The 24548-nt window shown below is 42.9% G+C and overlaps 1 protein-coding gene across 1 annotated transcript in view; it reads right to left on the bottom strand.

The window, feature by feature from the left end:
* LOC126184540 (transforming growth factor-beta-induced protein ig-h3-like) overlaps window positions 1-24548 on the bottom strand; it is a 356879-nt gene that overhangs the window by 34374 nt on the left and 297957 nt on the right. Inside the window, exons 8-11 of the mRNA XM_049926949.1 lie at window positions 18202-18411; window positions 14187-14324; window positions 13988-14103; window positions 8188-8378 (exon numbers count right to left, since the gene is read on the bottom strand). Coding sequence (XP_049782906.1) covers window positions 8188-8378; window positions 13988-14103; window positions 14187-14324; window positions 18202-18411 — 655 coding nt within the window. The remainder of the gene's footprint in view (window positions 1-8187; window positions 8379-13987; window positions 14104-14186; window positions 14325-18201; window positions 18412-24548) is intronic.

Raw genomic sequence — 24548 nt, 5'->3', positions numbered from 1 at the left:
TAAGACATTTGACAGCCTGAAACATATTTTCAAATCTAGAAGAAAAATCTCTTCTGTGTATTGTTTAAGGGTTGACAAAGGAATTCCTACAATTCCTTGTAGTTTGATCATTCAGCAGTTCTGCAGAGAGAGAGAGAGAGAGAGAGAGAGAGAGAGAGAGAGAGAGAGAGAGTGAGAGAGAGAGAGATACAATTTCAATTTTTGAAGACTATTGTGTGTTGAATTAGAACAGTTAAATGTGAATTATTCATTTAAACTTAATACTTGATACACTCATGAACCATTTTAAGCAGTTCATATCTTATGTTCATATAATACTTTTAACTATGATTGTGGTAATGTGTAATAATTTGTAAATGCCATAGAAAAAGAAACTGATTTTTATAATTTTTTGTCTGTGTATTATAATATGGTAGTTTGTTGACTTGGATTATGCCTGTACAAAGTATTACAATTTTATTGGAAATGAGCCAGAAAAAGATCACAAATTGTGTACATAAGGAAGCTAAATTTGTAAGGCCTTTACTTAAGATTACTCACCACCCACAAAACTGAGGCAGCATTCAATAGTAGTACATGATGGTGATGCATCACTAAGGCAGGTACAAACCTTGAGATTTTGAGATAGCTTTACCACCAGAAAATTATATTCATCAATATGTATTTTTCACATTAGTCTAAGGAACCTTGTATGTCTCTTGGCCTTGAGTTTCATGTAATTTTGTGCCTGATACCTGTGTTATCTTTCCTTAATTTTTTCCTTTTAGATTTGTTATATTGTTTAGAGAGCCTGCTGTTAAAAACATTAGCAATACACATAGAGTTGCCATATGTGACTGATACTACTTATGTGTCACAATCTCTTATTTCAGTTTTACTCTGTGGTTGCTGGTAACTTTCACCATGCAAGAGTAGATTTGTTACTCCAAATATTGGCTACCTTAAGGCAGATTCAGAAATATATCATTTACAAATTAGTGAAAAAAGCGGCAGGGTTTCCCAGAAGTATCAAGGGATGCCCAAAGTAAACACTGTTATTAAACTATTTTTACATCCTTCCTGGAGATTTCAGTCTCCTGCATCCTACTGTAGCAATATGGCAAACCAGTGGTTGCCCCTAATGTCATGAATCCAATTTGTGTAACAGCAAAGTATGACAGAATGACTTAAAAGCCTTGGTGTACATGTCCAGACCAGAAACAAACTTTTTATTAAAAGCACTAAGGATCTGTTCAATAACTACATTTGTTGATGGTTCTGTTTCCATAACTTACATTTTGTGTCATGGCATTTTATAAATATTTTTAACAAGCAGGAAGAATGGGAATTGTTTAACTTATCTTTATCCTAAGCCATACTGCAGATTTCACATGCAAAACAATCAACAATAATTGAATAAGAGCCCTTAGTTCACCTCATAATTATTAAAAGAAAAAATTAATTTGAAGGCAATATTATAGGAAGCATATAAAGATGATGATGGGCATGTGATACTTCGAGAATAATTTCACTGGGCAATGAAAGACCTGAGCCAAAACTAGTCCCCTGGGGTAGACAACATTCTCTCACCTTTGTGGAGACTCACAGACAGACAGACAGACAGACAGACAGACAAACTATTCCACCTAGTATGTAAGATCTGAGACAAGTGTAATACCCTTAGACTTCAGGAAGAGTGTAATAATTCCTGTTTGAAAGAAGGCAAGTACTGAAAGTCATGAATATTGCACAGCTATGAGTATGGCACATCATGGTTACAAAACGTTGACTAATCAACCACAGATGAATGGAAAAATGGGTAGAGGCTGGCTGACCTCAGGAAAGATAACTTATGGATCTGGAGAAATGTAAGAACACGTGAGGCTGAAGTGACTATGGCTTATCTTGAATACAGAAGCTGAACATACACTTATAGCATTTGTGCATATAGACAAGGCTTTTGACATTGTTGATTGGACTATACACTTCAAAATTCTGAAGGCAGCAAGGATAAAATACAAAGACAACATGTAGTCTAAAACTTGCACACAAATGAAATACAGTTTTGCACAATGACTTTGAAAGTGATGCAGTGCCTGATAAGGGAATAAGAGGGGGAGGGAGGGATTGTTGAGGGAGAAACCACAGTGTCAGTATACCATGTAGCTTCAAAGGGATGTTGTTCCAAATAAAGTCTCATTTTTGTTGCACATAAGTTAATTATTTTGTATACCATCCTTCCTGTGTTTTGTGTTACTAATATTTTAAAGGGAATGACAATATTAAAGCGATTGTATACAAATTCAGCAATGATATTTTGACTCATCAGTGTCATCTTCGTCAAGCTGTGATGCTTCAACATACATTTAAATTGCTTGGATGTATATTATTACACTTGACTGTAGCTCAAGACAATTCATTAGAAAAAATTTGAAGATCCAATAAACCTGATGTAAAAGTAGCATTCATTGAGCAACTAGATATGACAGTGATCCTACCCTGACAATATTTTTCATATAAATTATAGCCATAGGTGTTACTTCCTTTCAATTCAGTTGGATGTACAATGGTAAAATCTACACAATAAATACATATTTTTTCTTTAAGTACGCAACTTAGCAACTGAAATGGTGTCACACCATACTGTTCAGTGAAGCCTTGTTTAGCACACACTAATAAATTTTGTTATGTAATGTTACTAGAATTTTCAAAATGCAGAACCTGTATATATCTTGGCATCAACAACAAATTTAAATAACACACAATTTATCTCACTGATTAGGAAGCAGTCTGCTACTTACTTTACAGGTGACAGCAGAGGCAGCAATTTTCTTTCACTGTCATTTGTATGGTAAACAGTAGCCTGTCTTCCTAATCACAGTTATTGTAACATAGCTCATAGTCTGTAGTCTTTTACAATTTAGTCATCTTGTCAGACAGTAACACATCATATTTTATAATTATTTACAGGGTAGATACAGTAGCATTATATATTCACCCGAAAGCAGAAAAACAAATGTTTTCCTGGAGAGAATGGACTGTTCTTAATTAATAAATATTCTACAGATTCAGGGATCTTTAACCATTGCCTACTTCTCTCTCCTTACTAGAACCTCTGAATCAAATGCACAGCAACTTCGCATTACATGGTGCAAATTGTAGATGTGCCATGATAATGAATGATGCAGACAAAGAGCAGAAATAAAGATTGTAGGAATCTCGCACTAAGATTGGTTACAACAATCCTTTACTGAGCTGAAATTACAGTAAGGAAAGCTTCATAGTGTTCTGTTCTTTGTGCTGAAAATTTGCAGTTTCCATGAATTGAACACTTACAGGCATATGAGAAGAAATTCCATTTGAACTGGATTCATATACATAATGGACTATTTCATTTAGCTGTGTGGCATGTACAGTCATGTTTACTAACAATTAGAAATAATGTGCAAGGTTCACAATGAAATGAAATGACCATATGGCATTGCTGGCCAGGAGGCCCTGTCTGGGGAAGTTCGGCCACCAGGTGCAAGTCTTATTGCAGTCGACACCACATCGGGCAACTTGTGTGACGGTGATGAGGATGAAATGATGATGAGGACAACACAACACCCAGACCAAGAGCAGAGAAAATCTCCAACCCACCCAGGAATCAAACCCGTGCCCGCTGCATGTGAGACAAGCATGTTACCACTCCGGCTAAGCAGGTGGATGGTTTACAATAACTCTCTTCGTACAGTAACATAGTTTCTGTCATTTACTCTTTATTTTCCTGCCGAGGGAGAAATGTGGCCTATATAGCAAACTGTATTGTAGCTTGTGCTGTGAAGATATTTACCTATTCTTTCTGCACCTATGTATAGTTCTTGTGCGGTGGCACTGAATTTCATTATTGTGGTGTAACTGGCAAGTATTGTTACCAATTTCACTGTGGTAGAATGAGTACAAGAAAAAAAACAGTAATTTTATAGAATTTATGGTGCCCTTGTGGGGTTTCTTTTATGATCTTTAAAACCCATTTTTGCATGCTTGAAATCTGACTATGAACATAAAAATCGTTAATATACAAGACGAAAAGAAGCTGTCATGTGTGTAGCCAAACAGACACTACATAAATGTATAACAATGGCTGCTCTTTCTGAAAACTAATTTGGTAATTAATGGAGAAGACTGTATGGGATTAAAACTTCCTGTCAGGCATATACCAGAAAACATATCTAGGTATATGTTAAAATGTGTAACAGCTTTTGGTAAACCAATATTTAATTATAACTACCCTGGAATCATATGTTACCCAGAAAGCAAAAATTAATGGCATTATGATGACACTCTCCTTAAAGTGCATTGTATATTTTCTGAAGATGGGCTCTGTACTCAACAACAAATTGCTATTTTTCATATGCAATGACAATATTAAACCTCTTTTTATAGTCCTACATAATGATTTCTGGAACATGTTGTTATTATTTAGGTGTATACTGAAGTACACATTATGCTACATATTTGGTCCTCAAAGGAATAATCAGATCAATCAAAACAGAGTCAAGGAACAGGTAAAATACAGTAAGATGAAGCACCATATGACATTGTCTTGTATGTAATCTACCCTTGTTTCCATTTCTTCACTGTAGTGTAAATGCAACAAGTACACCAGACACAACAAACCACACTTCTTCCGCACTACACTCAGATTACATACAGCGAGCATTGAGCAGTGACTCAGCCTCAAAAATCATTCTGTGACACACACACACACACACACACACACACACACACACACACACGCAAAATACATACATGTGGTATTACAAATGAACAAACAAAAAACCTGTGTGTGTGTGTGTGTGTGTGTGTGTGTGTGTGTGTGTGTGTGTGTGTGTGTGTGTAAAACTTTCCCAAGCCTAGTGGCCTGACATTGTGCAGAACATTGAGAGGCCAACTCGCTACTGCCTCCCGCCACCTTTGCCCCTTTGCCCTTCAGAGGTTCCACGTCTTTGGAAGCGTCTATTTGTGGACTTTGCCAGTCCCTTCCTCAGAGAGATACAGTTTATCTTCACAGACTGATTTTTCCACGTTACCTTGTGTAGTTCCAAAGTCAAAGACCACAGCAAGGGAGACATAAGCGCCTTGCAAGGAAATATTAGCTATTGAAGGGTTCCCAGAAACAATTGTCTCGTACAATGGGTCTCAGTTTTCATCCAGTATATTTCAGAGTATCAGCTTTCGGAACATCATAAAACGTCTGACAACGGCGCCGTTCCACGCAGCCTAAAATGATGATTCCGAGCAGTTCTCCTCCATCTTTAAAGCCCAGATGCAGAAGATGGTGTCAACTATACCTGAGGCCGAGATTCCGATCCATTTCCTGATCTCCTAGAGGACCACATCGATAGAAGAGCGCACCCCAACAGAACTGCTGTATGGTCGCCAACCGGACCGTTTGGAACCTTTGGGGCCTACAACACGCCCACAACAGCCTAGCTGTCGTCCCTGCTACACGCCAGGCACAGAGGTTTGGGCTTGCACCTTCGGGAGGGTACCAGGACGGCTTCCAGGCGTCATCAGAGTCACTCGCAGACGACAAATGTTAACAATGGCGCCATGCTGGTTGTTGTAGGTTGGCAGGAGAGCCAACACCGTGTTACTAGAGGAAGCCGAAAGGCACGCGTTTTAGCTCACGCAGGCTGGCGTGAGGTCTGGAACACGACAAGGAAATTAGAATTTAGAAAAAACGGACGTAGCTGGTGGAATACTTAACTTTGATCCATTAATGGTGAACGTCGCTCTTGACGGTACATGATTCAGTATCAATAGTAACTGGTAATGGCGCCTTGCTAGGTCGTAGCAAATGACGTAGCTGAAGGCTATGCTAACTATCGTCTCGGCAACTGAGAGCGAATTTTGTCAGTGAACCATCGCTAGCAAAATCGGTTGTACAACTGGGCGAGTGCTAGGAAGTCTCTCTAGACTTGCCGTGTGGCGGCGCTCGGTCTGCAATCACTGATAGTGGCGACACGCGGGTCCGACGTATACTAACGGACCGCGGCCGATTTAAAGGCTACCACCTAGCAAGTGTGGTGTCTGGCCGTGACAACACACTGGTACTATACGGTCACAAGCTGTGTCCTCGCTTAGCGGCTGACACGTGCGATCGACGTTTGACCCCGCCGTGGAACAGGAATGAGGGGGACGTCAGGGTGCATATGCCAGTAGCTGTCTAAGCATACTGGAACAATGAAGTGTTTACACGCACGCCGTCTGTCTTGCTGCAAACACTTCGATGGATTCCTGAAGCCTTCGCCAACCCACCGAACCCACTGAGTCTTTTTCCTTGAAACAACCGCAAAGAGCCGCATTGCAACTTCCTCACTTACAAACTTCAGTTTCGACATTGTGCAAGAAATATGCTGTCGACCAGACATTCTTCATATTCGCAGTCTTCCATCTGACCACAAAAATGTCATATTTCTCAGACGGTACAATGTTTGTGTTTTTACACGAGTTTGAATTCATGATGCTAATGAAAATCTTGAACAATCACTTCTCCCAGTTAAAAGTCTCGTCAAAAGCCGCGACCGCGGCTCTGTTTACAGCCGTCCACAGAGGCCTCACTCCACAGGGAGCAAATTAGATTACATTAGATTTACTTTCATTCCAATTGATCCATAGTGAGGAGGTCCTCCAGGTTGTAGAACATGTCAGAAAAACAATAATACATGACAAATATTTACAACTGAAACAAATAAGCTAATGTACATTCCACAGGTCCCAAGTGGAATGATCGTAATTTTTTTTAATGAACACTATATGAAAGAATCATTTTACGAACACTAATGCACTGAATTTAAAATAAAAAAAGTTTTCTTTATTTATGATGTGCGGTGCAGAAGATATATATATATACAGGGCTATTACAAATGATTGAATGATTGAAGCGATTTCATAATCTCACTGTAGCTCCATTCATTGAGGTCACGACACACTACAGATACGTAGAAAAACTCATAAAGTTTTGTTCGGCTGCAGCCACACTTCAGGTTTCTGCCGCCAGAGCGCTCTAGAGCGCAGTGAGACAAAATGGCGACAGGAGCCGAGAAAGCGTATGTAGTGCTTGAAATGCACTCACATCAGTCAGTTATAACAGTGCAACGACACTTCAGGACGAAGTTCAACAAAGATCCACCAACTGCTAACTCCATTCGGCGATGGTATGCGCAGTTTAAAGCTTCTGGATGCCTCTGTAAAGGGAAATCAACGGGTCGGCCTGCAGTGAGCGAAGAAACTGTTGGACGCGTGCGGGCAATTTTCACGCATAGTGATGTGAAAGATTCAGTGTTTAAACCTCCTCTACCAAGAAACGTGCCAGAACTGCGAGCTCGCATCAACAATGCTTTCGAACTCATTGACGGGGACATGCTGCGCAGAGTGTGGGAGGAACTTGATAATCGGCTTGACGTCTGCCGAATCACTAAAGGGGCACATATCGAACATTTGTGAATGCCTAAAAAAACTTTCTGAGTTTTTGTATGTGTGTGCAAAGCATTGTGAAAATATCTCAAATAATAAAGTTATTGTAGAGCTGTGAAATCGCTTCAATCATTTGTAATAACCCTGTATATATATATATATATATATATATATATATATATATATATATATATATATATAAGTTGGTTCTACTGAGAAATTCATCAATGGACTAGAAGGAGTTGGCCACCAATAAATCCTTTAGGCTTCTCTTAAACTGAATTTAATTGGTTGTTAAGCTTTTTATGGCTGCTGGCAAGTTATTGAAAATGTGTGTTCCTGAATAATGCACCCCTTTTTGTACAAGAGTAAGTGACTTTAAATCCTTGTGAAGATTATTCTTATTTCTAGTATTGATTCCATGAATTGAGCTGTTGGTTTGAAAAAGTGATATATTTTTAATGACAAATTTCATTAAGGAATAAATATATTGGGAAGCAGTAGTTAGTATCCCTAGTTCCCTAAACAGCCTTCTGCAGGACGTTCTTGAGTTCACACCACATATAACTCTTCCTGCACGTTTTTGTGCTGGAAAGTGGCTTTAGTTTTGAGCAACTTTTGGTAAATATGAAATAATAAAATTTCGCGAAAGTCTTTACCATTAATAGCTGAAAGTGGTCGTATAGTTCTTACCGTCTGTAATGTGGCAAGCATAAGCCGAGTGAGAAGTTGTTTCTGCCTTACGTGAAGTTTCCGTCGCGGCGCAGGATGTCGCCGGCCGAGCTGTTGGGGGGTTGGAGCGGCTTGTTGATGACGTGTATGCAGCCGTTCATGCCGTGGATGTCGGGCCTGCGCAGCATTGCGTCCTCCACGCCCAGCGCCTTGCGGTAGACCTGCAGCCGCAGCGGGTGTGTCTCGTCCAGCGACATCAGCACCTGAACACACGTCTTGGAACTACAACTGTCCTGTGTCAACAATCTTCAGCCTAAAGCAGCGCACCCAAACAACCGAAACCATATGCCCATCAGTCGTATTTTGTGTAATGCACACTGGTTTCAAATTAATGGACGAGTTCGTGGGGCTGTATTTTCATCAAAAGAGAATAAATTTCACATTAAACTTACAAGGGGGATCCTCAGATTGAAACAGTGACTTTCAAATCGCACATAAACCACTGTAGAAGCTCTCGAACGTAGCGTGCAGCAAACTTGTAAGCATTTCCCATTAGCGTTTTGCTTACAAATTGCGTTTAATTGTTTCGATTTAAAAGTGATGGCAGCGATATGCGTTTTTGTTTGCAAGTATATTTCATGGAAAATATAATAACATTTTAGTGTAGGGACTGTAATCCATACAAATTATAAAAATGTAAGTATTTGTGTATGTATGTACCACATCTCCCCCTAAACCACTGGACCGATTTCAACCAAATTTGGTTCCCATATCATTTAATATCTGGAAAGAATCACTGTGGGGGTAAGAACCACCATCCTATCAAAAGGGTCGGTGTGAAAATGCAGTGTAGCTCACGGCTGGACGTTACCCATGCTTTAGTTATCCAGTCTCTGAGACTGAGAGCATTTGGAGACTTGCAACAAACTTTAGACATAATTTCAGACCGTCACGAAACTTTTTCTCGCTGATGACCCCCACGAAAGGATGGAAGGAAAAAAAATTGTGGCTTATTTCATTTTCGCTGTTCATGCAGTAAAGCTGCCACACGAAGTTTTAATTGATTACTTTAGTATTCCTGACATTTTGCAGGCAGTATTCACATATACCACTGAATGTACCAGAAAAATTACGTCATTGTGCGACACTTAATTCAGGAGATACGACCTCATAAACACTGAATGTTTGAAAAACCACTGCACACTGCATCATGCAAGATGTTTAAATTTATTACTTCTTTGCTTCAACTCTATTCGTAACACTTTTGTCAGATAGTACACACATATGCCGCTGAATGTACGTGCAGAAATATATCATTGTATGACTCATAGTTCAAGAAATATGACTACAAATACTGACATGCAAGAGAAATCTATCGCATCATGCATGACGTTTCAATGTATTACCTCTTTGCTGCTAATTCTATTCACAACACATTTCTTAGACAGTAGGCACATACACACTGGATGTACCTGCAAAATTACATCATTTCACAGTACATGGTTCAGGAAATACGACTCATAAACATTGAGCTGCGAGAAAATGGAACTACACGGGGAAGTTCGCTCGACATATAGGTGGGAATTTAAGGAGATGGGACCTGGATAAACTGACTAAACCAGAGGTTGTACAGAGTTTCAGGGAGAGCATAAGGAAACAATTGACAAGAATGGGGAAAGGAATACAGTAGAAGAAGAATGGGTAGCTTTGAGGGATGAAGTAGTGAAGGCAGCAGAGGATCAACTAGGTAAAAAGACGAGGGCTAGTAGAAATCCTTGGGTGACAGAAGAAACATTGAATTTAATTGACGAAAGGAAAAAATATAAAAATGCAGTAAATGAAGCAGGCAAAAAGGAATACAAACGTCTCAAAAATGAAATCGACAGGAAGTGCAAAATGGCTAAGCAGGCATGGTTAGAGGACAAATATAAGGATGTAGAGGCTTATCTCACTAGGGGTAAGATAGATACTGCCTACAGGAAAATTAAAGAGACCTTTGGAGAAAAGAGAACCACTTGTATGAATATCAAGAGCTCAGATGGCAACCCAGTTCTAAGCAAAGAAGGGAAAGCAGGAAGGTGGAAGGAGTATATACAGGGTCTACAAGGGCGATGTACTTGAGGACAATATTATGGAAATGGAAGAGGATGTAGATGAAGATGAAATGGGAGATATGATACTGCGTGAAGAGTTTGATAGAGCACTGAAAGACCTACGTCGAAACAAGGCCCCCGGAGTAGACAACATTCCATTAGAACTACTGACGGCCTTGGGAGAGCCAGTCCTGACAAAACTCTACCATCTGGTGAGCAAAATGTATGAGACAGGCGAATTACCCTCAGACTTCAAGAAGAATATAATAATTCCAATCCCAAAGAAAGCAGGCGTTGACAGATGTGAAAATTATCGAACTATCAGTTTAATAAGTCACGGCTGCAAAGTACTAACGCGAATTCTTTACAGACGAATGGAAAAACTGGTAGAGGCCGACCTCGGGGAAGATCAGTTTGCATTCCGTAGAAATATGGGAACACGTGAGGCAATACTGACCCTACGACTTACTTTAGAAGCTAGATTAAGAGAAGGCAAACCTACGTTTCTAGCACTTGTAGACTTAGAGAAAGCTTTTGACAATGTTGACTGGAATACTCTATTTCAAATTCTGAAGGTGGCAGGGATAAAATACAGGGAGCGAAAGGCCATTTACAATTTGTACAGAAACCAGATGGCAGTTATAAGAGTCGAGGGACATGAAAGGGAAGCAGTGGTTGGGAAGGGAGTGAGACAGGGTTGTAGCCGACGTTGTTCAATGTGTATATTGAGCAAGCAGTAAAGGAAACAAAAGAAAACTGGGAGATGAAGAGGCTTGCACAGGATAGAGTAGCATCGAGAGCTGCATCAAACCAGTTTCAGGACAACAACATAGGTGAAATATGTGTACAAATGAGCGTGAAACATGTTAAATATGTGTAAAATATATCTGACATGTGCGTGTGCGAGGAAAGCCAAGGGTAAAAAGCTTATGCTAATCCCCTGGGAGATTTCAGTCAGATTTGGTACACACATTATTTACAATCTGGAAAGAAATACTGTAGGGCTGTACTGTAGGGGTAAGAGCCACAAGCCTGCTATTGGGTCGAATGTACTGACACGGAGAGAGAAGGGAGGACGAGGAGATAGTCAGACAGCGGAGAGGGGGGGGGGGGAAGGGGGGAGGGGGGAGGAGGAGATAGGCACAGATAAGAGGAGGAGGAAATGGACAGTGGACAGAGGTGGGGGAGGGCGAAATGGACAGAGAGAGGGGAGAGAAAGAAAAGAGGAGGAGCTGGACAGAGAAAAGGGAGACAAGGAGACGGACAGAGAGAGGGACAAGGATAAAGCAGAGAGAGGAGGGAGGACGAGACAGACTAATAGAAGATTGGAATAACAGATTTTTCTAAAGTTACGCACCGTATTCGGTTTGATATGTATAAAAACTTTGTAAAAGGTCTTTTTTTGCAAATTTTTCAGTATTTATTTCACAAATATGAATTTTAAAGTCTCTATCTTCTATGAAAATCAAGTAAAATTCTGAAGCAGGTGTGGTATAGATCTTTATAGCGTCTCCCCTATGCATACCTTTCGACTACTTTCATCGCAGATACTAAGGCATGCGAAACTAAAGGTAAAGCAACTCTCATACTAGAACAGTTCACTGAGAGTTTTGCTTTGCGCCGACAAGGGCAGGCTCCAACTTCTGCGCTGCTGGAGGGCGCAGTCCTGGCTGCAACCTCTCAGATGACAACTTGTTTGAACCGAATTACACGATCTAGTCAGATTAATGTGAGCGCCGCCTATGTGCGACGTCGATGCGCAATAATGCAGACAGCAGATGGTAGCACTAGCAGTGGAGGGTATATAAAGCGCGCCGGGGGATGTGGAAAACAGTGCAGTCGTTGTCGTAACGCGGAAACGCTGCGATTTTTCTGACGTCCAGAAGGAAATGATCATTTGCTTTCGGGCCAAGAGTGGAAGCATTTCCGAAACGGCTAAATTAGTAAAATGTTCGCGTGCCGCCGCAGTTAAAGTATACCGTGCAAGGTAAAAGGCGTTATCTAAAACTGGCGCTGAGGCAGCTGTGGTGCGTCACCGGCCACGGACGACAGGGTGAACGACAGCTGTGGAGGTGTGTGCGGGCGAACAGGCGTGCAACTGCAACTGTCGAGTAGCTGACTGCCCAGATGAACCGGGGGGCTACCAACAGCGTCTCCGTAACGACCGTTCAGCGAACGTTATCGCGTATGTGCCACCGCGGCAGGCGTCTGGTTCAAGCAACCGTGCAGACTGCTGTGCATCGGTGATGAAGGACGGAATGTTGTTGTTGATGTAGTCAAAGTCCTGAGACTGGTTTGATGCAACTCTCCATGCTACTCTATCCTGTGCAAGCTTCTTCATCTCCCAGTACCTACTGCAAACTACATCCTTCTGAATCTGCTTAGTGTATTCATCTCTTGGTCTCCCTCTACGAGTTTTACCCTACACGCTGCCCTCCAATACTAAATTGGTGATCCCTCGATGCCTCAGAACATGTCCTACCAACCGATCACTTCTTCTAGTCAAGTTGTGCCACAAACTCCTATTCTCCCCAATCCTATTCAATACCTCCTCATTAGCTATGTGATCTACTCATCTAATCTTTAGAATTCTTCTGTAGCACCACATTCCGAAAGCTTCTATTCTCTTCTTGTCTAAACTATTTATCGTCCATGTTTCACTTCCATACACGGCTACACTCCATACAAATACTTTCAGAAACGACTTCCTGACACTTAAATCTATACTCGATGTTAACAAATTTCTCTTCTTCAGAAACGCTTTCCTTGCCATTGCCAGTCTACATTTGATATCCTCTCTACTTCGACCATCGTCAGTTATTTTGCTCCCCATATAGCAAAACTCCTTTACTACTTTAAGTGTCTCATTTCCTAATCTAATTCCCTCAGCATCACCCGACTTAATTCGACTACATTTCATTATCCTCGTTTGGCTTTTGATGTTCATCTTATACATGCACGCGAATACTGAGGGGCGTCAGGTGGCCTTTTCAAATGAATCGCGTTTCATGCTCCACTGGAGATATGGCCGTTGGGTATGGCGCTGCAGCAATAGTAGTAAGGGAGAGGGACGATTAAGAACTGGGGAATGTTTTCGTGGTTTTCCCTTGGTGATCTCGACATAATGGAGGGCAGAATGGATCAACACTAGTAAGCATCTATGCTTGGGGAACATGTCGACCCCAACATGCAGTTTGTTTTTTCCCTGGCACGATGGAATCTGGCAGCAGGATAATGCAACGTATCGCACAACTCTCAGTGTACGCGCTTGGTCCGAAAAGCACTAAAATGAGTTTACCATACTCCCCTGGCCACCTAACTCCCCGGATTTAAATTCAATCGCGAACTTGTGGGACTACCACGATGTGTCTATTCGCACCGCGGACTCTCAACCGAGAAACCTAGGTTAGGTGGCCACGGCACAGGGGTCGGCACCTTCCAGAATCTCACCGGCTCACGTCAACGCTCCAAATGTGGTTATCCAGGTTTTTGACAGGCGACCACATTAATGTGATTGGACAATACGTGTACCCACGTTTCAGTCGCAACAACTCTTTCGTATCTAACGACCCATATGATAAATGGATGCTAAGCTGTAACCCGTCTGTGCCATTTTATAGCCTGTTGCCCAAAATTAAGTTATAGGACATCCTGCCTATAGGATTCAAGTCATTCATAAGAATTTTTGTACTTACACAGACGGAGGCCCAATTAGCATTTTTGAGGGACACATGTCTTCAGAAGCACTGGTTGTAAGAGCTTACGAGTTGTGCACAAACCTGGTTGTCTGTGAAGTCGTGGCTGTTGATGCGGCCTTGGGTGGCGTGGAAGAGGACGAACTGGCGGGCCTTTTCCCGCTGTGTGCGGAGTTCCTGCAGGCGCTGTGGAGGCAGCGCTGCACACAACATACACACAAGTCAGGGTCCGTCATATCCGTGTCCGTTGGGCGGGCAGCCAGGCAGCCTAGGCACGACTTACCTTCCATGGCCTGGTCGTCCGGAGCGAACACGGTGTACTCGCCGTAGTTGTCGAAGGCGTCGTCCAGTCCGGCGGTGCCCACCACTTGCATGAAGGAGTACAGCCGCTCCTGCTGCAGCAGCTGCAGCAAGCTCTTCGCTGCACATCACGTACTTTGAAAATATCTAGTCTGGTATTGTATGTATACATGTATGCGTAAAAGTGTATTGCTATGAATTATACACTACTGGACATTAAAAGTGTTACACCACGAAGATGACGTGCTACAGACGAGAAATTTAACGGACAGGAAGAAGATGCTGTGATATGCAAATGATTAGCTTTTCAGAGCATCCACACAAGGTTGGCGCCGGTGGCGACACCTACAACGTGCTGACATGAGGAAAGTTTCCAACCGATTTCTCATACACAAACAGCAGTTGATCGGCGTTGCCTGGTGAAACGTTGTTGTGATGCCTCGTGTAAGGAGGAGAAATGCGTACCATCACGTTTCCGATTTTGATAAAGGTGGGATTGTAGCCTATCGCGATTGCGGTTTATCGTATAGCGACATTGCTGCTCGCCTTGGTCGAGATCCAATGACTGTTAGCAGAATATGGAATCGGTGTGTTCAGGAGGGTAATACGGAACGCCGTGCTGGATCCCAACGGCCTTGTATCACTAGCAGTCGAGATGACAGGCATCTTATCCGCATGCCTGTAACGGATCGTACAGCCACGTCTCGACCCCTGAGTCAACAGATGGGGACGTTCGCAAGACAACCACCATCTGCACGAACAGTTCGACGACGTTTGCAGCAGCATGAACTATCAGCTCGGAGACCGTGGCTGCGGTTACCCTTGACGCTGTATCACAGACAGGAGCGCCTGCGATGGTGTACTCAACGACGAATCTGGGTGCACGAATGGCAAAACGTCATTGTTTCGGATGAATCCAGGTTCTGTTTACAGCATCATGATGGTCGCGTCCGTGTTTGGCGACATCGCGGTGAACGCACATTGGAAGCGTGTATTCGTCATCGCTATACTGACGTATCACCCGGCGTGATGGTATGGGGTGCCATTGGTTACACGTCTCGGTCACCTCTTGTTGGCATTGACGGCACTTTGAACAGTGGACGTTACATTTCAGAAGTGTTACGACCCGTGGCTCTACCCTTCATTCGATCCCTGCGAAACCCTACATTTTAGGAGGATAATGCACGACCACATGTTGCAGGTCCTGTACGGACCTTTGTGAATACAGAAAATGTTCGACTGCTGGCCTGGCCAACACATTCTCCAGATCTCTCACCAATTGAAAACGTCTGGTAAATGGTGGCCGAGCAACTGGCTTGTCACAATATGCCAGTCACTACTCTTGATGAACCGTGGTATCGTGCTGAAGCTGCACGGGCAGCTGTACCTGTACACGCCATCCAAGCTCTTTTTGACTCAATGCCCAGGCATATTAAGGCCGTTATTACGGCCAGAGGTGGTTGTTCTGGGTACTAATTTCTCAGGATCTATACATTAAAATTGCGTGAAAACGTAATCACATGTCAGTTCTAGTATAATATATTTGTCCAATGAATACCCGTTTAATATCTGCATTTCTTCTTGGTGTAGCAATTTTAATGGCTAGTAGTGTACTTTTAGAATAGAGACAACCAAATTAATCCTGGATCGAGTCGTGCCTTGTCACACAAAATCGGTAACATTTTATATCGATGACGTATTTTCAAATACTCTAAGACACGTACCGACTCTTTCGTGTTATAACTAAGTAAGTAACACGTGACAGATACAAGTTTAACAAACCCACAGCTCTAGCATATCCAAAACTTAGCTCTCTTTCTCGAAATCGTTTCATACTCTATCTCTGAATGTCAGCCAAAACTGTTATTTACATATAATTTTACCACCGTTGCCATCCTAATCGTTCCACTTAAGATTTGTAACATACCACCTGATTACGAAGACGAGTACAAAAGGTAGTCTACATAACAGAAAATGACTTGTATACCACTTGAAATATCTACTCTAACGTATGTATTCATAAACTCAACCAAAAATCTCCACAATGCTTTAAAACGTACTTTGAAATAACAGTGTTGTTTTGTTATATGCTCTTTGCACTTCGAAGTAATACTTCTGTTTTTGCTATATGTTCTCTGCATCTAGTAATTTCAAGGTACCACCTTTGTTTATAAAATGTAACCGTTTATGTGTGATGTACGCTAATGCTCATAAATTAAGGATAATGCTGATACATGGTGAAAAAACGCTCTGGTGGGCAGTTTTCGGGTTTAAATCACGTCGGGGTATGACCATGTATCGTCACACGGTGGCACTGGCAGCCGTCCACATACGCAGAGGTGTGTTGGTGCATGTCAGAGTACGGTGCAGCGAGTAAGTGTGCAGACGTTTTTAGACGTGCTAATGGTGACTGTATGTTGAAAATGGCTCAAAGAACACATATTGATGACGTTATGAGGGGTAGAAAACTAGGGCGACTGGAGGCTGGTCAAACACAGCAGGTCATAGCACGAGCCCTCCGTGTGATACAAAGTGTGATCTCAAGATTATGGTAACGATTCCAGCAGACAAGAAACGTGTCCAGGCACTACAGTACGAGACTTCCACAGTGTACAACACCACAAGAAGACCGATATCTCACCATCAGTGTCCGCAGACGGCCATGGAGTACTGCAGGTAGCCTTGCTCGAGACCTTACCGCAGCCTCTGGAGCAGTTGTCTCCAGACACACAGTCTACAGACGACTCAATAGACATGGTATTCGCCCGGAGACCTACAAGGTGCATTCCACTGATCCCTGGTCACAGGAGAGCCCGTAAAGCCTGGGGTCAAGACCACAGTACATGGTCATTGGAAAAGTGGTCCCAGGTTATGTTCACGGACGAGTCCAGGTGTAGTCTGAACAGTGATTTTCTCCGGGTTTTCAACTGGCGTGAATCAGGAACTAGATACCAACCCCTTAATGTCCTTGAAAGGGATCTGTATGGATGTCGTGGTTTGATGGTGTGGGGTGGGATTATGACTGGTGCACGTACACCCATGCATGTCTTTCACAGAGGAATTGTAACAGGTCAGGTGTACCGGGACGTCATTTTGCACCAGTATGTCCGCCTTTTCAGGGGTGCAGTGGGTCCCACCTTCGTCCTGATGGATGATACCGCACGGCCCCACTGAGTTGCCATCGTGGAGGAGTACCTTGTAACAGAAGATATTAGGGGAATGGAGTGGCCTGCCTGTTCTCCAGACCTAAACCGCATCTAGCACGTCTGGGATGCTCCCGGTCAACGTATCGCTGCACGTCTTCACACCACTGGGACACTTCAGGTGCTCCGACAGGCACTGGTGCAAGAATGGGAGGCTATACCCCAGCAGCTGTTCGCCCACCTGATCCAGTGTATGCCAACCCATTGAGCGGCCTGTATACGTGTGCATGGTGATCATATCGCATACTGATGTCGGGGTACATGCGCAGAAAACAGTGTTTCGGGTTTTCTCAGCTTATCACCAATACCGTGGACTTACGGATCTGTGTCGTGTGTGTTCCCTATGCGCCTATGCTATTAGCGTCAGTTTTGTGTAGTGCCACGTTGTGTGGCACCACATTCTGCAATTATCCTTAATTTATGAGCATGAGTGTATTACGACAGAGGAGCCTGTGGCCACTGGAGGTATTCTATTTCAATTGTTTTATTTTCGTGTTTATCTTTACACTTAGTTTTTAGTCAGAAACCTCCCCAAAACCGTATTGAAATAGTGCTTTGTTTCTCGACTAGACAATGCCACCGGTTTCCCCGAAGTCTTAATGTAGCACACACATGTCGTATTAACACATATAAATTCACCTGATGATGGAGGCTTAAACCTTCTAAACGCGTTGTGGTTACAAATAAACAGTGAATGGCAACAGTAGACTTGTTGTGCATCAGCAACAGTCACGGTAAAGTCTAACCTAAAATGTTCGAATTGAAAGAAAAAGTGAGTTAGTGCAGGTGTCTGACCCCTGTCAGGCAGCAGCAGGTCGTCAATCATGTAGAGGACGCCGTTGCGGCCGATGGTGAAGTCTGCGCGCAGGCGCTTGCCCTCCACCTTGGCGCCGTTCTTGTCGCAGTCGAAGGTGAGGTGCGGCTCGCCCAGCGTGCGCAGCTTCTGCTCGCCCAGCACCGCCGCCAGGCACACCGGGTGCGGCAGCACGTGGTTCGCCAGCAGCGCTGCAGAGAGCAGTCACACCGTGTAATCTCAGCACACGACGCACTCACGCCCAGCTCAAACCACTAAGGACTGGAACTTGGAAATTCCAGATGGTATCGATCTCATGCTGCAGGCGTCGTTTAAGAAGGGATTTTTTGAATAATTAATCCCTAAAAGGGTGAAACAGGGGATGGAAATTATTTTGAAAATATGTTGCTATTACGAAAATTGTGAAGTTAGACCTACGAAAATTGGTATTCGGTTTCTCGGTCAGAAACAGCGAGTGAAAGAATTTTTGAAAATAAATTATCAAAGAACTACTAAATTATTTTTAAAGCTACATCTATGAAAATTGGTATTTGATTTCTCAATTAGAATTAGAAAAAAAACACGTCTTTCAATGTTTTTGGGAATTCAACCACTAAAGGGGTGAAATAAGGGATGAAATATTTTATGAAAATATTCCATTATGAATGCATTTTTAAAGCTAAATCTACTAAAATTTGAATTTGGCTTCTCGATTAGAAATAAATAATACGCATTTCACTGTTTTTGGAAATGCAGCCACTAAGGAGATGAAATAGGGGTGAAATGTTTTGTGAAAAGTTTCATTGTGAGAACACTTTTACAGTTAAATCTTTCAACATTGGTATTTGGCTTCTCAGTTAGAAACGAAAAAATACGTGTTTCACTGTTTTTGCAACTTCAACTCCCAAGGGGGTGAAGTAGGGGATGAAAATTTTTAAGAAAGTATTTTGTTATATTGAAAAAATGTAAATCCATTGAAATTGGTGTTTTAATTCCTATTTAGATGTTCCACTGCAAGTATTATGACAGTTAGGCGGGAAGTGAGAAAACTTGGATTTCATGGTCGAGAGGCTGCTCATAAGCCACACATCACGCAGGTAAATGCCAAACGACGCCTCGCTTGGTCTAAGGAGCGTAAACATTGGACAACTGAACTGTGGAAAAAACGTTGTGTGGAGTGACAGATCACGGTACACAATGTGGCGATCCGATGGCATGGTGTGGGTATGGCGAATGCCTGGTGAACGTCATCTACCACTGTGTGTAGTGCCGACAGTAAAATTCGGAGTCTGCGGTGTTATTGTGTGTTAGTGTTTTTCATGGAGGGGGATTGCACCCCTTGTTGCTTTGCGTGGCACTATCACAGCACAGGCCTACATTGATGTTTTAAGCACCTTCTTGCTTCACATTGTTGTAGAGCAATTCGGGGATGGCGACTGCATCTTTCAACACCACCGAGCAGCTGTTAATAATGCGCGGCTTGTGGTGGAGTGGTTACACAATAACATCCCTTTAATGGACTGGCCTGCACAGAGTCCTGACGTGAATCCTATAGAACACCTTTGGGACGTTTTGGAACGCCGACTTCGTGCCAGGCCTCTCCGACCGATATCGATACCTCTCCTCAGTGCAGCACTCCGTGAAGAATGGGCTGCCATTCCGCAAGAAACCCTCCAGCACCTGACGGTACGTGTACGTGCATGAGTAGAAGCTGTCATCGAGGTTAAGGGTGGGCCAACACCATATTGAATTCCAGCATTACCGATGGAGGGCGCCACGAACTTGTAAGTCTTTTCAGTCAGGTGTCCGGATACTTTGGTCACACAGTGTATGTTTATGAAATTATTTTTGATGTAATTATTACACAAATGTGGGCGAAGCAGATGGCGCTAAGCTAATAACAAGCTGAAGTGGAGTCAACCCACACATAAACTAAGAATCTCCACTCAGGGAGTTATGTACCTTGAAACATCTCTCACTGTATTGACCTAAAGAGAAGTGTGTTGCTTATTTTCACTTTTCGTTGTCATGTAGAATTATGTTCTGGGTCTGTGGACGTAAAGTAAACGAGGTGTTTATTCGGCATTAATGAGTAGGAAGAATATCGTCTAAAGTAGAATAACCGTACATCATGTATATGCCTTTCCAAGGAGCTTTGGGATTCGCACGTTCACTTCACAGTACGTTTATTCCTGAATGGTTTTCGTTTGAGCTGAACTGTGATTTATACAGTCACCATGTAAGACACAAAAGTAATTCTGATGTAAACTTCACCTTAATGCCTAAGATTCAGGACAGAGTTATCCTAAAATGACATCGAAAATTTTTAGTTATAAATCGTTTCTTGAGCTGCAATTAAGATTTATTTTTGCAAATAAAAACTAAAAAAAACTCCTGCCGAACAGGCCATGAAGGCCCAACGGTACCGACCTCAATCCATAGGCGTCACTGGATGCGGATACCGAGGGGCACGTGGTCAGCACACCGCTCTCCGGGCCGTATGTCAGTTTCCACGACCGGATCTGCTACTTCTCAATCAAGTAGCTCTTCAGTTTTGCCTCACAAGGGCTGAGTTCACCCCACTTGGCAACAGCGCTCGGCAGACCGGATGATCACCCATCCAAGTGCTAGCCCAGCCCGACAGCGCTTAACTTCTGTGATCTGACGGAAACCGGTGTTACCACTGCGGCAAGGCCGTTGGCCCATTTTAGCATATAGTAGGGAAGAAAACTAGAACTGTGTCAGCTAAAGGAATTATAAGGGAAAGATAGCTGAACAAAGGAACTAGCGTCCCGTCGTATCCCGCCCTTCATTGTCGATTTGGAATATAGTTCGAGTTTGTCACTCTGCCAGTCAGTTACCTTTACCTTAATCTATGAAAATTCACTTCTATACGGACTTTCAGGCATAGGCCTTTGAAATGACTGAGTCTTTGCTGCCCTTGTCGGATCGGTCCTTACCGTTCCAACATCTGAAATGGTGCCAGGTTATTGACATATATTTAGAGTTGGTGAAAAACATATTATTTTCAAAATAAATCTAGTGTCAGAGTGTGCTTACAGGAAATATATTTTTAATTGGTTGTTATGTGTATTTTAGGTTGGCCGCGAACTCCTGTGGTCCTGATGGTGACAGGTTTGTGCGTGTCTAGTGTGCGTTTTCTGAACTCGCCGCAAACCTCTGAAGGTTCTCCGTTAGTGAAACATGATGTTTGTACTTCACTTTTTCCACTGTGCACCGATATGTTGCAGGAGATGGGGCCTGCAACACTGTGTGTAACACAAATATACAGTGTAGCAAACACGTGCCTCTCCACGGTCGTGCCGCTAAGTGCCCTTAACGTAACTGACGTGGGAAATAAGCAACCTTCCAACGCATGCGTCGCAAAATAGACTTTTTAGAGCAAACAGTGCATTCTATGCCGAGGTCACGTTCCGCGAGACGAATAAAAAGTTGACAGGAATGTGACGTTTCAATGGCAACTGTTATGTTATTTTGAGCGCAGCTGTAGAGCTCTGAGCACTCAGTAAAGCTATTAATACAGTGGCGTTAAGCGAAATGCACGTAGCCACTTTGTTCGATTTATTTAGTTGTTTTCTTCTCCCCGTAAACCTACTCTCTCCCGCCATCTACTTAGAACTGTTTGACGACAAATTTACACATTTTATAGTTTAGAGGGGCTCTTCAGAACGCATAAAATTATTGCCACAATCCCACACTTTTATTACGTGTTTTTTACTACAACTTTTAAAGAGGCACTGCCATTGATCTATCTCTAGAAATATTCGAGTCAGGGTGTCGCGGAACTTCTAGGAACTGCATAAATCTCACATTTCGGCTGGGTATTCTGCAAAACAAGAAGTCGAAGGTAAGTGTGCTGATGTCGAAAAGGTTGTTCGGAGGTTCTAAATGGCTTCAAATGGCTCTGAGCACTATGGGACTTAACATCTTAGGTCATCAGTCCCCTAGAACTTAGAACTACTTAAACCTAACTAACCTAAGGACATCACATACATCCATGCCCGAAGCAGGATTCGAACCTGCGACCGTAATGGTCGCGCGGTTCCAGACTGAAGCGCCTAGAATCACTCGGCCACTCCGGCCGGCTCGGAGGTTCTCACTGAGAAGTTTTTTGGTAATGACAACGCAAAGATATCGAAAATAATGTAAGTAGTAGACATCTCGACTAAACGGTAGATATTAAAACTGCTACGGAACCCATTTTCTGCAATATTTAGTTACATTAACAATAAAATGAGGTTTGCGCTGATCTCCGTAAGTCGGAGCCAAATGCTGAGTACACTGAAAGATACAGTTCCTGTGTAGAATGCTTGTCGTTGTGCTAAAGGCGACTGCGAAAACATAGCCAACTCAATTATAATGTGGAGAGCTCATTCTTGTTGAATGTAGTCACAAGTGAACGGGACTCTCGCCACAGAGCTCGCTTTCACGGGCACTTGTGACTGGAAAGTATCTTTCCGTCCTTCCAGTGGCCAAGTGATTCAAAGATAAATACAGCATTAGAACCACTACGTCTACCTCACGTGTGCGCTTCGGCTGTGAACAAACGGCAGTCTCTCGGTGAAGTAATCAAAATAACATCTCAATGGCGCCATTTTGACGCTATGTTATTGTTATACTCCTCGTATGCCTCGAAATAAGTCCTACAAATCCGGCAGTTCCACGACATTGAAACTCATATCATCTTTCTGAGACGCAGGAAATCTTATTCGTAGCCCTGTAAAACGTCTGTCGGGAGTAACTAATCCACAATTAGCCAGTGTATGGAGTTAACTGCTTCATAGTATCCAGTGATGCTTGCAGAACGTATCACTGTCTAATGGACTGCATCCAGTTTCCAGCCAAAATGTGCATCGGTGGCTGAGATTAATCTATCTGTACCGCCAGTGTTAATGTGGGAGAAACCGAGAGGCGAAGCTGGAAGTGCTAAATGGGTAAACAGTAGAAACGCAAACGCTTTTCCTGTTGGTCTCACCGAGTATAATTTCATCCTTGGAACTACTATGCTGGATCGCCCAGTCGAAGCCACTGTAGACAACTGTTACCTTCAGCGTTTACGTCCAGGTTTCCGGTGAAACAGCTGTACTAGGCCTACTGTAAGCAACCGGTCGCTTGTTTCCACCAGAGCGAATTGTTTGGGAAAGCTGCGAAAAGGCATTAAGGCAAGTGGGTCCCCACTCAGACAAAGAGAGGCAACAACAATTGCCCTGCGCTTACCAAACGTCGTATAGGTGACAATTGTTAATATTATCTATAACAAAAAGTAAGGAAACCTCCCTCGCAACGTCACATGAAAGGAGACGCGCATAGCTGGAATAGTTTCGTGACGCTCTCGGAAATCCATCACGCGAGACTGGCCGCCTGTCCCCACGACAGGGGAAACTGAAGAAGAGAAACCCTAAACTATAAAACCCCATGATTTCAGTCATAGATGAGCTGAACCTGTGGCGGTCGATTTACGACCAGTGATGTAGAACTTATACTTCTGTGTCTTGTGTCTCCACACTGAGCACTGGCAGCACTATTTCTCTCGTGGGACTTGAATTTTTGTGCACTTCTTCTACACCAGTTGCTGCTACTGAACTTCAATGTTCGTTCCTTGGGATTTCCCTTTTTCGCGAAGGACTTCTTAACTAGCCGAGTCCAGTACAAGTGTCATTGCCACGGGGCACATAGCCACCTCAATTCATAGCGTTAACCTTACAACAGATTGGTGTTGACCGTTCGTGACACTAAATGCTCCTTACAATCTTTGACAGCAAGTTTTTAAAACTGAGTCAATTCGTCTTCACGAAGATTTACTCTCGCTGCCTAGTAAACGCCTCAAATCCAGAAGACCAGTATATGGAGGAGTCCAAATGCTCTCCATTGCGTTCAATTGCGCCACTGAGTGAAAACATGAGTGCAAAGCTACAGAAACCCGGAATCACGAACTTATTGACAACCCATATGTTAAAGTTCCAGACTTTAATGATTCGAGAGAGGTGTGGGTATAGCTTAACAGATACCGGACTGCAGAAGGTATGTGCAAAAAAACATTAGCAAGTGGGGCTTTTGCACTGTCAGTACATGTGACTATGTTGACATTCAGACAACGAGCTACATTGTAAATGAGTATCCTAACAGACGTTTCCCAGGTGGCATCAAGAGTCTACACGAAGCATCCAGCGAGGTGCTCCACTGGATTGAGTCTTCCGACATTAGTGGGTAGCCTGGGCTATTTGATATTTGTGGAGTTTAAATAGTTGAATATGTGTATTTTTTATTTAAATGTGTATTGGATTGGTTGTAATTGATGCATACGATAATAATAATAATCATAATAACC

The sequence above is a fragment of the Schistocerca cancellata genome, chromosome 4 (assembly GCF_023864275.1).
Source record: "Schistocerca cancellata isolate TAMUIC-IGC-003103 chromosome 4, iqSchCanc2.1, whole genome shotgun sequence".
Lineage (NCBI taxonomy): Eukaryota > Metazoa > Arthropoda > Insecta > Orthoptera > Acrididae > Schistocerca > Schistocerca cancellata.
The sequence above is the reverse complement of the archived record's forward strand: the minus strand, read 5'-3'. Positions and strand labels throughout refer to the sequence as shown.